At 39.8% G+C, this 14,113-nt stretch overlaps 1 protein-coding gene and 1 long non-coding RNA gene across 5 annotated transcripts in view; one reads left to right on the top strand and one right to left on the bottom strand.

The window, feature by feature from the left end:
- Positions 1-14,113, top strand: part of smoc1 (SPARC related modular calcium binding 1) — a 56,649-nt gene that overhangs the window by 20,782 nt on the left and 21,754 nt on the right. For 3 of the 4 annotated variants that reach the window (XM_042388660.1, XM_042388661.1, XM_042388658.1), the window contains exons 4-8: positions 1,831-1,943; positions 2,201-2,300; positions 5,213-5,260; positions 9,280-9,369; positions 9,813-9,893. In XM_042388660.1, the coding sequence (XP_042244594.1) occupies positions 1,831-1,943; positions 2,201-2,300; positions 5,213-5,260; positions 9,280-9,369; positions 9,813-9,893 (432 nt within the window). The remainder of the gene's footprint in view (positions 1-1,830; positions 1,944-2,200; positions 2,301-5,212; positions 5,261-9,279; positions 9,370-9,812; positions 9,894-14,113) is intronic. The other variant, XM_042388662.1, reaches the window with a different exon arrangement.
- Positions 351-1,923, bottom strand: LOC121881035. Its single transcript, XR_006091692.1, has 2 exons — positions 1,174-1,923; positions 351-1,090 (listed from the first exon to the last, which is right to left on the bottom strand). It is a non-coding gene; the product is annotated as an uncharacterized LOC121881035 (long non-coding RNA).

The raw sequence follows: 14,113 nt of genomic DNA, 5'->3' as shown, positions 1-14,113 counted from the left end.
GGAAAGCAGCAGTCCCAACCAAATCCATTTTTGGAGTGAATTTTGTTCCCTTTGTATGGTAATATGTGGTTTTGTTTCATAATATCAGTGGTGTGCCAAGGAAAGGAAAGCTGGGCAAAGCTTGCACAGTCTTTACAGATGCGGCAGGCCTGTTTTGTTGTAATGAAACTGCTGCTTTATTTAAGCAGGCAGTTCATGAACCGATCTTTGTTTACAATGTCAAAGCCTGGCAAAGGCTTCTTGAGGTGTGCGTGAGATTGAGATTAAACACAACAGATAAATTTGACTACAAGACTTATAAATTGCTAACAGGTATAACAAACAACTACAAACAATAACAGAGGCGTAGGTATGTGCTATTACAGCAGGCAGATCTGTTTATTCATTATTTACATTAGATGGAATCAAAAAACATGTGTAGAGTTAACACATCATGAACCATCTCAACATTCAGAATCTCTAAAATAGAGACCATGAAGTCCACATAAGTGATGTTTTTTTCAGTCAGGTTAGTTACTATGTGTTTTGCAATTAATCTAACTTCTTCAAATGATGGATATACATTTAAAATAAAATAAATTAAAGAGACAAACCTCTGGATGTGCATATATTTCTGCCTTGTCTAACAACTAAAACATGCACAAGGGAAGATTTAATGTTTAATGCTTCTGATCATGAAGTTGTTTTTACATTTCCATAAATCAGAGTTATTTAAATGAGTAGTCAGAGTCTTCAGTAGGACACTGAACTGTCACTGCTTTGTCTCCTCAAGAAACGAACACTACAACACTAAATGAGCCTTTTTTTCTAAAGTAAGACTAAATATACTCTAAGTCCAGGTTTATGAATACATGTAACCATGTCTATCCCTCTCGGTGACATCATCACCCTAGTCTGGCTCTGTCCGTCCTCCGCTCTGGAGGAGACAACATGTCTGTCTCCTCTCAGGTCCGGAGACGACTGTTTTAAACTTTTATTTATCCAAGGAGAATGTTTTTCCAAGAGTGGAGGACTGCGGTCACACTGGTCAGCTCACTGGTGTAAATGTGTACACAGGAACAGTTGAACATGAAGCTCAACTCCTCAGGAGCTGCGAGAGCAATAAAAACAGTAGTTGCTGTTGGGAATTTGTACCAACGACCAGCTGGTGTGAAGCCCACTTTATTCTCTGACCTTTTAGCTGCTTCCATCTCTGTCTCCTGAGACCAGGTCTGGCTCATCAGAGCTGCAGGAACACAAGCTTAGTTTCCACTGACATTTCAAAAATATCAATGAACAGTACAAGACACACTTCCCAGCACTTACTGTACAATGTGATGCTTATAGCTGAAGTCTGGTACTGCTAATGGTCACTGGAAATGTAATTTGTTGAGGAATGTGTTGTTTTAGCATTTTGGAGCGGTGTCATAAAAGGTCTCTGACTTGTCTGTGTTTGTTGTATCTTCATTGTGAAATGTTTTCAATGGAGAGGCTTTTTAGTGTAGAGAGCAGCAGGTTAAACATGTTACAGGCTGCTTGTTATTAGCAACAAAAATAGCAGTGGGAGCATAAAGGTTGGAAAAATGGCTCAAAGCTGTCACAAGGGAAAAAAATGGAGAAAATATGTAATGCAGTTTCCTCACTGTACAACTATCAAAAATGTGCTCTTGTGCAGGGCAGCTCAATGGCCAACAGTAGTAAATTATGTGAAAGTGTACTGGGCAGCTCCCAGGTGTGAACAGGATCTTGTTGACAAAGAACACGTGTCTTCAGCAAAAAAAAAACAAAACAGTAGTGCTGGAGATTTGTATACAGTATACGAGACCAGACTCTCCTGTCAATACGTTACAGATGCAGGTCAGTCCAAGTGTCGTGTTGAGAGGAACCAGGCTTTGGAACAAGCCAGGAGACCTCAGGAGTCCATGTTTATCCCAGAATGCAATGAGGATGGGACGTTTGCACAGGTCTGTGTTAGATCATCCATGGCTTTCCATATCAAATCTGTCACTTTTCATCTTGCTCTTACTTTCACTCCCTCTCTTGTGATTTATCCCTTCACATTGTCCAAGGGATTAGTTTCACTTCACTGACATAAATCTTTGATTATACTCTACACCGTATGATGTATTTACACTCAAATAAAACAACCAAATCATTTATAGATGATGCTGTTGTAATTTTCGGTGTGTTTTACCTTTTTGTATCTGTCTTGCCTCTGCAGGTGCAGTGCCATACTCTGACAGGTTACTGCTGGTGTGTCACCAGTGACGGCAAGCCAGTGAGTGGCTCCTCTGTGCACAACAGGACCCCGGTGTGTTCAGGTACTGGGGGGCAAACAGCGTGGCAGCCTGTGGATGAAAAGTTCAGGGTTACTCAAAATCATCTTAAAACATTTGGCCCATACAAGGCTGCCTATATATGTTGCTGCCAACACGGCCTGCATCGGTTATGCCTTAGAACTGTGCTCATTAGTTGTGACAGTCTCAGGTATTTGTGCAACCACAGCATCTCTTCTCGAGAGCAATATCTAACAGGTTGTCTTACTATTACTAAGATCTGGTAGAAGGGTTGGATATTTCCTGGAAATTCTTTAGGAGGATGGAGAAGCAACGTAGCAAGTCTGTAAAAACTTCAATGGTGGCTGAATTTTAGGGTCTTGGAGCCAAGAGTGTTTAAAAGCCAAGTCACTGGGGTTAGGGAGAATTATCTTTCAGACACTTTAGTATTTTGGACTTTTTTCAGGATTCAAAAAACAACTGGAAACCATTTGCTATTGTTCAGTTCCTTCTCAAAGAAATAGTTGAGACTAGATGCGTTATCATATTAGTATACTGAACAGCACAGTCAAAATTTAATTAAAATTGAGAAAATTTTTCAGTAAATTAACCCTCTATCTGAAATAAAATGACTTTCAGGAAGACTGACTGTGCTGATGAGGGATACAGAGTGAACACCTTTGGATTACAGTCAAAGAGAGTCTGTCTGAACAGCATAAGAGCACATGTGTATTACATGTCATGTGGAGTATAGCAGGTGCAAGGTCAATGAGAAGGCTAATGGCCATACATCCAGGGGCCTCTCAGCCCTCCCGCCCCTCCTCCCCTCGTCTAACTGCTGTCAGCAGGCCGGAGGAGAGAGAGCAGGGTTCAGCAAACTCATCCTGGATGGGAACACTTTATGATAATCACCAACATTTTCCCTCAGAAGATAATACACAGGGGTCTTTGCCAGAATTGGATTGCACAGCCACTAGAGCATATGGTGCAAATTTTGTGTGGAGAGTGTGGTGAGAGTGGTCGCATGCCCCTCTGAAGCTGCTCCGCAGACCGCCAGAGGCTTCCCGCTCTCTCTGTGTCTCTCCCCCTCTCACTTTCTTTCTCTCTCTCTCTCTCTGCCTCAGTCTTTCCCTCTCTTTTTCCTGCTTTTCCCACTTGTGCAACTAATCACCTGTATGGCTGCCCTCAGCACCTGCTGTTTCTTAGTCCCTCAGACAGAATCTTTAAAGTTCACCAATGAAGAATGGTTACTGTCCATTCATACCAGAAAATCATAGCTTTGCCATTTCAGCAAAACATACTGAGATGTGGTAGAAGCTCAGATATCAATTTATTCTCATTTCTGCAAAAGAATGTTTTTTTGGAGCAAACAACAGTTTCTGGGGAAAACAACTTCCAGGCTTGAGGCTTATGTTGACGGATTTTTCAAAACATTGAAAGAAGAATCTTAAAAATGTAAAACTGTTGTTTTGGGTCCTGCTCACACTCACACAGTTACTGACATTCACACCTGGAAGATGGAGTGGCGGTAATGAGAGAGGGGCAAGCTTTCACTTTCCCACCAAGATTTATACTGCTGGTCCAAGGACTGAACTGGTGAACTCTCTGGTCATAAACCCACAATTCTAACCTTTAGGTCCCCTGTATATATCTCTAATCCCTCAAAGGTCACCACTGTTAAGATGGTTTACAATTGGTCAGCACCATTTGTTTGTCAAAATTCACCAGACTTGAATCATGTAAAAGCTCTGTGTGGAATTACTTTGCCTCTGTGAGTGAATCCACTGATGCCTCAGATCTCACTGTAATTCATTTATTTGATTTTAAGACCCTTAAAATCACACTTCTTCAAGTTGAATCATCAAGAGCAGAATCAAGCTGTTTGCTCCAAAACACTCCTCTCTCATGTAGAAATATAAAATAACCTCTGGAGATCTAGTGTGCGACCTCTGAACTTTTACAACTGGGTTTTTTTCTTAGACTCTACCTGCACTCAGAGGATGAAATCTTCTCAGTTGCACAGGTCTAAATAAACTCTTATGAAATACTGAAATGTAGTTTACAGCACAAGCAACACAACCTCTACCTGTCTCCTTTCTGTCCTGCATAAGATCCGATATTTTCATTGTTTCTTGCAAAGGTATTTATGACACCGCAACCAGAATCTGGGCACAATACAGCTGCTACAGTCGTACATACCCAACTCTTCCCTTCCCTCTCAGATGACAACAAATGACCTTTACTGACATGCTCAGACACTATGACACAAATCAATCATCTCGCATACATTTGCAGGAAACTTCCGTGAATTTATGGGAACTCATGCTGGGACAAGTGGATTGTCAGGTAGTAAATTTCCTTCTAGTTGCATTCAAACTTCCACCTTTTGCCCTTGTATTCTAATTGGTTACACTGTCTAATTTTGCTCTTTCCCTCCATGCATCCATGCATGATCCCAGCTACCTGCATGCACCAAACAAAAATGATATTTGGAAATGTACAAGTTGATTTCTCTCATAATAATTTCACACAGATGGTGCAGATCACTTCAGGTTTGCATTAGTCAGTGATAAGATAATGAAACAAGCCTCGTGTTCCAATGTGTTCCTACTATCAAGTACTAACAGAATGTACTCATCAGACTTTGATAAACCTCAGCATCTAACTCAAGATGTCAGTGGGTTGGGTAATCCATGGGAGTGTTGTTTTGCTGTTGGCTTGTGGCTTTTGTTTAGTTGGAACAATCAATCTTCATTCTAAACCAAAAGATAGCCATGAAAATTAGTTATTAAGTGACTCAAACACTCAAAATAATTTATTTACAGTAAATTTCCAGTATTTTTTTTGTTTCTAAAATGAATAAACAAGATTTAAACTCTTTAAATGTTCCCCAAGAGTTCTTGCTGTCTAGTCTTTGCTTTGTACATGGTTTTTTTTCCCCTTCTTCTTCACCGCAGGGTCAGTAACCGATAAACCACCTGGGCCACCGAACTCTGGTAGAAAAGGTGAGTTGAGATCTGCTGTATGTTGTGTGTGCATGCGTGTGTGTGTTCTGTTCATGTGTGTTTCTGTTTGTATGAGAATGTGGTCAAAATGTGCTTTGACCTGGTTTTGTGCCATCTGATCTGTGCAAAGTCCATATTTGTGCAGAGCAGAAAGGTACACGAGTTCGGATTGTAAGAGGAGGATTTGGATGAAAACTATTTCTACAGTAAAAGGGTACATTTTAAAACTATCTGTTTTTTTCTGCATGTTGGCATGATGCTGAGCTCTGTACATGAGCATGCCTTAGATATAGATACAACAGTATAACAGCACTGCATACTGAATGAGAGACACAAAAGAACTGGACCTGTTTTGTTCTAATTCCGCTATTTTTTACAATTTAACATGTATAATCACTTGAGCAGATGAAGAAAAAATCCTACTGTGGGTCTATGTTTTTCCTCCAGTTTCTTCAAAGTAATTAAATCAAAGAAAAAATAAAGTAAACCTCATGCAAGGATTTTGGCCTGGATCAGCCTGCATTATCAGACAAACAGCTGCTCTGCCTCAGAAATCTCACTGAGAAGAAAGATGGGCAGCCTCTCCGGATTTTTTCTCTTGTAAAGTGCTTTTGTTGTTTCCCAGCTCCGAGGGGGTTACAGTAGAGTTGCTGTGGGGGACTGGGAGAGTGTACAGGTGATAGTCGAGGGAAGATTTGCTGTTGATGTTTGCAATAATTGTTTTTTTCCTCACAGTTTGTAGATCACAGTCAAGACCTGGGTCAAATGGTAATTGACAAATACTGTAAGTTACAGAATTTGTTTTAACATGCTCTGCATACATCATCAGTGTGTTTTACATGGGAAATTTCAGAAAATCTAAAATAAGTTATTATAGTGGACTTGTAGCGAATCTACGGCAGCATATTGCTGCCAGGCCAGAAAAAGAAAAATGGATTGATATCACGTTAGAATGTGAAAAGTTTATTGTTATAACAAGATGTTTTTCACATTATTAAGACATACAAACTTATCATGTTCTAACAAGAACCTTTGTTTATTGTTATAACGTGAATCACGTTTGAATGAGGAAACGTGCAGAGAATGGATAAATTGAGGAATACGGCTCATTTACACAGATGGTTTTAAGTTGTTGGTTTGAGACATGACAAGATTCTGCTGTTACTGAGCACAGTGGATGATATTATGATAAGTATACGTACGCTAAGAAGGATTTTAAAATGCATGGGGCTGTAAAGAAGGATGAATGAGTCCGACCCTCTGGAGGTAGCGTCATTTCTCATCGATAATTTGGAGGGGCATTATTATTCAGCTGAAGTTGGAAGAGCCACCAGAGTCCACAAGCACTAACACACACGCCAAGGAGCGCATGACAGACTTGCTGTCTTCTGACTCCTTTTAAATGCACTTAACCAGGGTGTACGCAAAGACAGATCTCTCTCCATAGCCTTTACAGCAGGATGAACTGGCCACAGCATGTTTTAACCGGAGATTGAGCCACACTTCTATGTACTAACAGCTGGAAGAAAATTAACACATGAGATAGAGGGCACGATGTTTACCCCTCTCCACATACCAGCACAAAAAAGCAGACCATTTCATGTGTAAGAGGCCATAATAGATGGAGAAAGTGTAGGATCAAGCCGTCTTGTAGTTTCACTGCAAAAGGCCAATTGCCAGTTCATAACTGGAGTACATCACGGGGAGTCCACCTCCGCCCAAGACCAACTTATCTTGTCATAACCTAAATAGTATATTGTTATAACAAGAAATGTTTCTTGTTTTAGCGTTATAAGTTTGTAGTTGTAATAACGTGAAAATATCTTGTTATAAGGTTTTTGTTATAACATTTTGTTATAACAATAAACTTCTCATGTTATAATGTGATATTGATCCATTTTTCTTTTTATGGCGTGGTAGCAATATGCTGCCGTACAAATCTGCAGTAGGTTGCAAATAAATGCTGACATATGTTTATGACTAAAGCTTGACCCAGGTATGCACTGGTCTGAGATCAGTCCAGTAACCACTGTATCTGATTTACAGTTTGACCAGATCAATTCAGATTCAATTTGCTGATACAGTATACCATCTGATTTAAGGACTTTTTTTAATTTGTAAACTAAATCCAATCAAAGTTCTTTGTGGTTTGCTTTTGATTGAATTATTTCCCAAGGAATGTTCCAGATGCCACAAACCTGCACATGGGTGAGTATTCTAGGTAGCCAAATTCACAGTATTATATAAGACCCATTACAATTTATCAGTCTCTTAAACAGGACCAGGACAAGGATTCCTTCAGCTCGGAATATTTTGTTTTAATTTTAATCATTCAGTTGTATCAATCTGCTGTATATAGTATACAGTATGTGCCAAACAAGTAACGCTGCTAGAAATAGTCACATTTCAGACACAGTAAAATAGTAATGGTCACCAATTGTGTCTAAGATTACAAGGAACTATATTTGAATTATGTAAGTACATTTTCCTTCATCACATAGCATTATAGCAGTGGAAAGACTAGGATAGTGAAAATATGCTGTTGACTGTGATTGTTTTTTTTGTTTTTTGTTTTTTAAGAGAGACCAACTGTGTGCACATCCAGGCAAAATTATTCAGGTGCAAGACAAAATTTTTTCATTGCAGGATACAAAGGAGTGAGGTCAGGCCTCAGGAAGATCTTACAGATTGAAACACTGCCTCAGAAAAGAGAATACATTTATTTATTGGGAGCTCCTTTGTACCCAGTTTATTTTTTTTTACCACAGTGTGAGATACTCGTAGCACATATTTTTTTTAAAAGATTCAGACCACATCATTCACTTCACAACATCTGGTGAACAACTCTTTGGTTGCCAAATTATAACATGTATACAGAGTACTTTTAAAGAGTTTGATGGTGATGAATATTCATGAATATGGTGATACAGTGACGTGTTGTATAGTTAGCATGTAGCCAAATAAAACAAATCAATACTGTATAAAAGGTACCAGAAAAATGCTTGTTAGTGCTTATTTTCAGAGCCAGGAGCTGTTATTCATCCAGTGCTGTGTGTGCTACAGTAACACACTCTCCTGAGGATGATGCAGGAGATAAAGCCGTGGGATTGTTAAATACAAAAACATGTATCCACCTGAGAGAAGGATTCTTCCCATTAAATATGATATTTCTACTGTTCAAATGGAAATTTGGGCTAATGGCACTAGAGGAAAGATCAGAGGGTCAACCAAAAATATTATGGTTAATTATCTTAAGAGCATAACTATCCATGATGAATTTCATCAAAATCTGGTAATTAGTTCTGGACAAATATCTTGTCATGGACTATAGTGTGGGCCAAGGGGACATTTTGACCTGACAGTGGTGCTACAATAACAGTCAGAGCATCACCAAAATCATTAGGAAACATCCTCTGGGGACCATGATTATCAATACCAAGTTTCATCTGGCTAATCTGGCTAATTATTGAGATTTTACTTTTGACCGGGGTTTTGGATGGACCAATTCATCGACTGACCCAACCAACAAAACGTCTTATTTTGACAGTAAAGAAAGATGAAGTTCACCCTCCTTTGTTTCTTCAGAGGTCTATTTACCTCTGTGTTTGGATTAGTAGTGGGTGGGCCTTTCTGTTCCTATCAACACATCCTACACACCTGCACTGCACTCATGCGAGCAGGAGTAAAGGGATTCCTGATTGGGGGAGTGTTTTCTCATGTGAGTGTATGTCTGTGCATGTTTGTGTGTGTATGTGTGTGTGGTTGGATGCTTTTTGGTCCTTACTTTATGATTGTGCGAGTGTGAATGTGCAACCTGTGTGAGAATGTCAGTGTGGGAAGTTGATTTATTGATGTGTGTGCGAGAGATGTAGAGCCACATGTAGGTGGTCGTCCTCTGTTTTTCTATTATTCTATCTGTCTATCTGTCTGTTTTTCTATCTATCTTGGCCGGGCCATGTGCAAATCCCAACCATTCAACAGTTCTGGAGAGTAGATTGTATTAACCTCAATAATGGTAGTCTCTTTCCGTTTCTTTCTCACCCTCAACCCAGACGATGGCTCCAAGCCCACGCCCACCATGGAGACTCATGTCCCACCTGAGGGTGATGGTAAGTCTCCCATCATGACTGCTCCTCCACCTGGTCATCCTAGTCAATCAGGGGTTAAAAATGAAGCTCATGAAATTTCTGCTTTGTGCTTTTTTAAGCTTTTGATTCACATTTTGTTCTTGCACTGAAGCTACAGTGTGTCATGATTTTACATTCAAACCCAAGATGCCATTTCTTAAGAATGCACCATTACATCAAATGGAAAAGTCTAGATGTCAAAAATACCACATGACATATTGGAAAGACTGGGACCTTGGATGCTATTTTAATTTTGGTTTTGTGGGCAACGCTTGGCTGTGCAAGTTGCGTTTGAAATATGCAGCTACTGGTGGATCCAGTTTGGCTAACGAGGTGAAAATAAAGATAAACTGTGGTCAATTACTTTGAGATCATCTAAGAATGTGAAATCTGTTGATCTATATTCTGTCCTCCTGTCATTGCAGAGATAACTGCTCCAACGCTGTGGATCAAACAGTTGGTTTATAAGGAGAATAAGCAGAATAGCTCCACTTCCAGGAGGCAAGGTAAGACAAACTCCTGATACTGAAAACTGAAGGCGCATATTCTTCCCCGATATGCATCATAAATGAACACTTAAAAAGGTTTAGAACAATAGTCCGCTGCAAGAACAGCCAAGAGTTTGTAATTAATATGATATGGTACACTTTCAACACATGATTAATGCTATGAATTCAGATACCTAGAATACTCACCCATGGATAGGTTTGTAGCATTGGGAACATTCCTTGGGAAATAATTCAATTGAAAGTAAACCACAGAGAACGTTGATTGGATTTAGTTTACAATGTACTCTTACATTTGGCACACTCAATTGGCAGTGACCATATCACCGATATGCCCACCTCTCCTCGCAGTATAACCACCTCCTCAAATATCGCCATTACACTGGTCTCAGGATACAATTATTAGCCACATATTGATCTCAAGATGACTATGAAAACGATACCAGGAAAGTAGCTTGTACCATACGTTAAGTGTACAGTTTGAGAGTATCATCTTGGCTCCAGTGTAACCGGTTTCAAAGCCACCAGTCTGTGATGAAATGTAAAACATTTCCAGTCTGAAGACAGCCCTGCACCGGCGGGATTATGTTTCTTGGTTTCTTTCCTTTGGTGTAATTTGTTTAGCTTTCTCTGTCTCCTTTTCAATTATGCCTCAGCATGTTCACTACCCTCTGGGCAGCTGGACTGCTTTCACGCTTCTGCACCAAGTCAAGGAGTGAATGTGGTGGGGGTTGTGTCTGACTATGTGTGTTGGGTTTGGGTGGATATATTGGTTAGCTGTGATATATGGGATGTTTGTCTTTTATGAAATAGTCAGCAAAACGTGCATTTAATTTCTTTCTATTTTATTTGCAGATTTTAATTTAATTTATATCTCATTGTTTATTTACGTTTTTCTACAGTGATGTCTCCTATAGTAGATTAGGAGGTGCGGTGCAGAGTGTCAGTGACCCATGGTTAGGTTTTACTGAAAATGGCCAAATTCTGTAAGAGGAGCATATCTGTTAAAACTGATTTTGATACAGATTTTATGTCCCTAAGATACAGATCGCTGCAGTTTACAAAAAACGAGAAATGGCTGCACATAATCAAAACTTAAAAAAGTGTGTCGTGTGTGTATGTGGTGTTGTGCGGGTGAATAAATAAGGTGCTGATTATGTGTAGGGCTGCAAATAATTATGATTTTTATTATATATTATTTTCCAAAATATTTTTTTCCATCTAATAGTAAACTGAATATATTTGGGTTTTAGACTATCACATAAAATAAAGAAAAGCAGCAAATCCTCACATTTTATAAGCCTTTTTAGGTGATTCATTGACCAGAATCATAATGATTCCACAAATTATTAATTGTTGTCAACGGCAGTCTAAATTAATTATTAGTGCATATGTTTATGTGCCTGTCAATCAGTATGTAAATATTTTGAATATATATGTGAATGTCCATCTTTACAGTATGTATGTTATAGGAAATTGGCTCACAGATTCATTTTTAAGCCTTTTACTATTTTACATTTACCTCATGTACTTACACTCACCAGCCACTTTATTAGGTACACCTGTACAACTCAATGTTAATGCAAATATCGAATCAGCCAATCACATGGCAGCAACTCATTGCATTTAGCCATGTAGACATGGTCAAGATGATCTGCTGAAGTTCAAACCAAGCATCAGAATGGGGAAGAAAGGTGATTTAAGTGTCTTTGAGTGTGGCATGGTTGTTGGTGCCAGATGGGCTGGTTTGAGTATTTCAGAAGCTGTTGAAATACTGGGATTTTCATGGACACCCATCTCTAGGGTTTACAGAGAACGGTCAGAAAAAAGAAAATGTCCTGTGAGCAGCAGTTCTCTGGACGAAAATGCCTTGTTGATTGCAGAGGTCAGAGGAGAATGGCCAGACTGGTTTGAGCTGATAGAAAGGCAAAAGTTACTCAATTAACCACTCATTACAACTGAGTTATGCAGAAGAGCATCTCTGAACGCACAAAACATCAAACCTTGAAACAGATGGGCTACAGCAGCAGAGGACCACACCAGGTGCCACTCCCGTCAGCTAAGAACAGGACACTGAGACTACAATTGGCATGGGCTCACCAAAATTGGACAATATAAGATTGGAAAAACGTTGCCTGGTCTGTCTGATGAGTTCTCAGAATTTGGTGTATATAACTTGGAAGCATGGATCCATCCTGCCATGTATCAATGGTTCAGACTGGTGGTGGTGGTGTAATGGTGTGGGGGATATTTTCTTAGCACACTTTGGGCCCCTTAGTACCAATTGAGCATTTTTCAAAGGGAACCTATTATGCTAATTTCCAGCACTATATTTTTATTCTGGGACTCCACTAGCGTAGCTTTGCATGATTCGCAATTAAAAAAACTCCTTATTTATCTTATACTGGCCCTTTATGAAGCCCCTCAGTTTAGCCTCTGTCTCTAACAGGCAGTCATAACTCCTGTCTCTTTAAGGCCAGCCTTAAAGGTCTGATTGGCCAGCTTTCTGGAAGCCTGCCAAGGGGCAGCCTATCAGAGATGTATTAAGTTACCGCCGATGCAAACCCAACATTTCCTGCTTTACGGCTTCATATTAAAAGCTTTTAAATAACTAAATAACGGGAGACTTTTATGTGAAGAATTTACAGGAAATTAAATGTGTTAGCAGAGCTCCATTAGCAGCACTAAAAACCAGTCAACACAACAAGATATGGACATATTTGGAGCTCTTTGTTCAGCGGATCAGTTAAAAATAATGCAGGGAGGAACAGTACAAGCAGAAACAGCCAAAGTGATGATGTTTGATGAAGAGCTGCAGACGACCAGCACACTTCCAACAGGTAAACAACTTATTTTACTTTGATCTGCAGTGTAATGGAGTCATGGCTCAGCGTGACTACCCCCAAAACAATGGAAAAATGCCATAATGTTAGCTGAGTGGAGCAGTGAGTTGCACGCTGCGCATGGAGCAGATGACAATATAGATATCTGTCAAGACCTGACGTTGGCTCGGGCTGAAAGTTGGAAACTGAGTGTTCAGGGCAGTCTGAAGCCGGTGCTTTTTGCTCACAGGGATTGCTTCTACATACCTCATAATTTGACACATTCGCCATGTTTAATATGAACATCCAACATTGTAACATTATGTATATGACTGAAAATAAGGAAAAGCATAATAGGTCCCCTTTAGAGGCCACAGCCTACCTGAGTATTGTTTCTGACCATGTCCATCCCTTTATTACAGTGTACCCATCTTCTAATGGCTACTTCCAGCAGGATAAAGCACCATGTCACAAAGCTCAAATCATCTCAAACTAGTTTCTTGAACATGACAGTGAGTTCACTGTACTCAACTGGCCTCCACAGTCACCAGATCTCAATCCAATAGAGCACCTTTGGGATGTGGTGGAACAGGGGATTTGCATCATGGATGTGCAGCCAGCAATTCTGCAGCAACTGCGTGATGCTATCATGCCAATATGGACCAAAATCTTTGTGGAATGTTTCCAGCATCTTGTTGAATCTATGCCATGAATAATTAAGGCAGTTCTGAAGGCAAAAGGGGGTCAAACCTGGTACTTGCAAGGTGTATCCAGTAAAGTGGCTGATGAGTGTATTTTACATGCTATGCTCCAAACAATAGAGCACACAAATACTTGATTGTAATATGGGGTTTCTCAGTGTTTTGAATGATGGCGATGTAGCGGGAGGAAACTGTGGTCAGGGCAGCATTGAGGATTATAATGGAACTGAGAGATATTCAATGTGACAGCTCTTTGAAACTTCTGTGGGAACACCAGCTTCCTGTTTCCAATTAGCATCTGTGTCCTCAAAGGACAAGCGACAAGGCCAACTGAGGGGGAGATGTCATCACGTATGAGGCCTGGGCAATATGTGTGTGTGTTTTCCAGTACATCTGTATGTGATTGTATGTGTGCATGAAAGCAGTACCGTGCATGTGTGTTTGCAGATGTGTGTATCATAAAAGGAGAGATATGGTATATCTTTATATGTTACTCTGTGTTTGTGATTGAGCTGGTGAAAACATATTCGTGAATATGCTTGTATACATGTCAGTGTCTATGTTAACATGTGTGTGTCAGAGGTGGAGAGTAACTAAGTACTTTTACTTGTACTTCAGTACAGTTGAGGTGTGTTTCCATTTTGTTAACTACATTTGAGAAGGAAATATTGTACTTTTTCTTCCACCACATGATATA

The sequence above is a fragment of the Thunnus maccoyii genome, chromosome 16 (assembly GCF_910596095.1).
Source record: "Thunnus maccoyii chromosome 16, fThuMac1.1, whole genome shotgun sequence".
Taxonomy (NCBI): Eukaryota; Metazoa; Chordata; class Actinopteri; order Scombriformes; family Scombridae; genus Thunnus; species Thunnus maccoyii.
The sequence above is the reverse complement of the archived record's forward strand: the minus strand, read 5'-3'. Positions and strand labels throughout refer to the sequence as shown.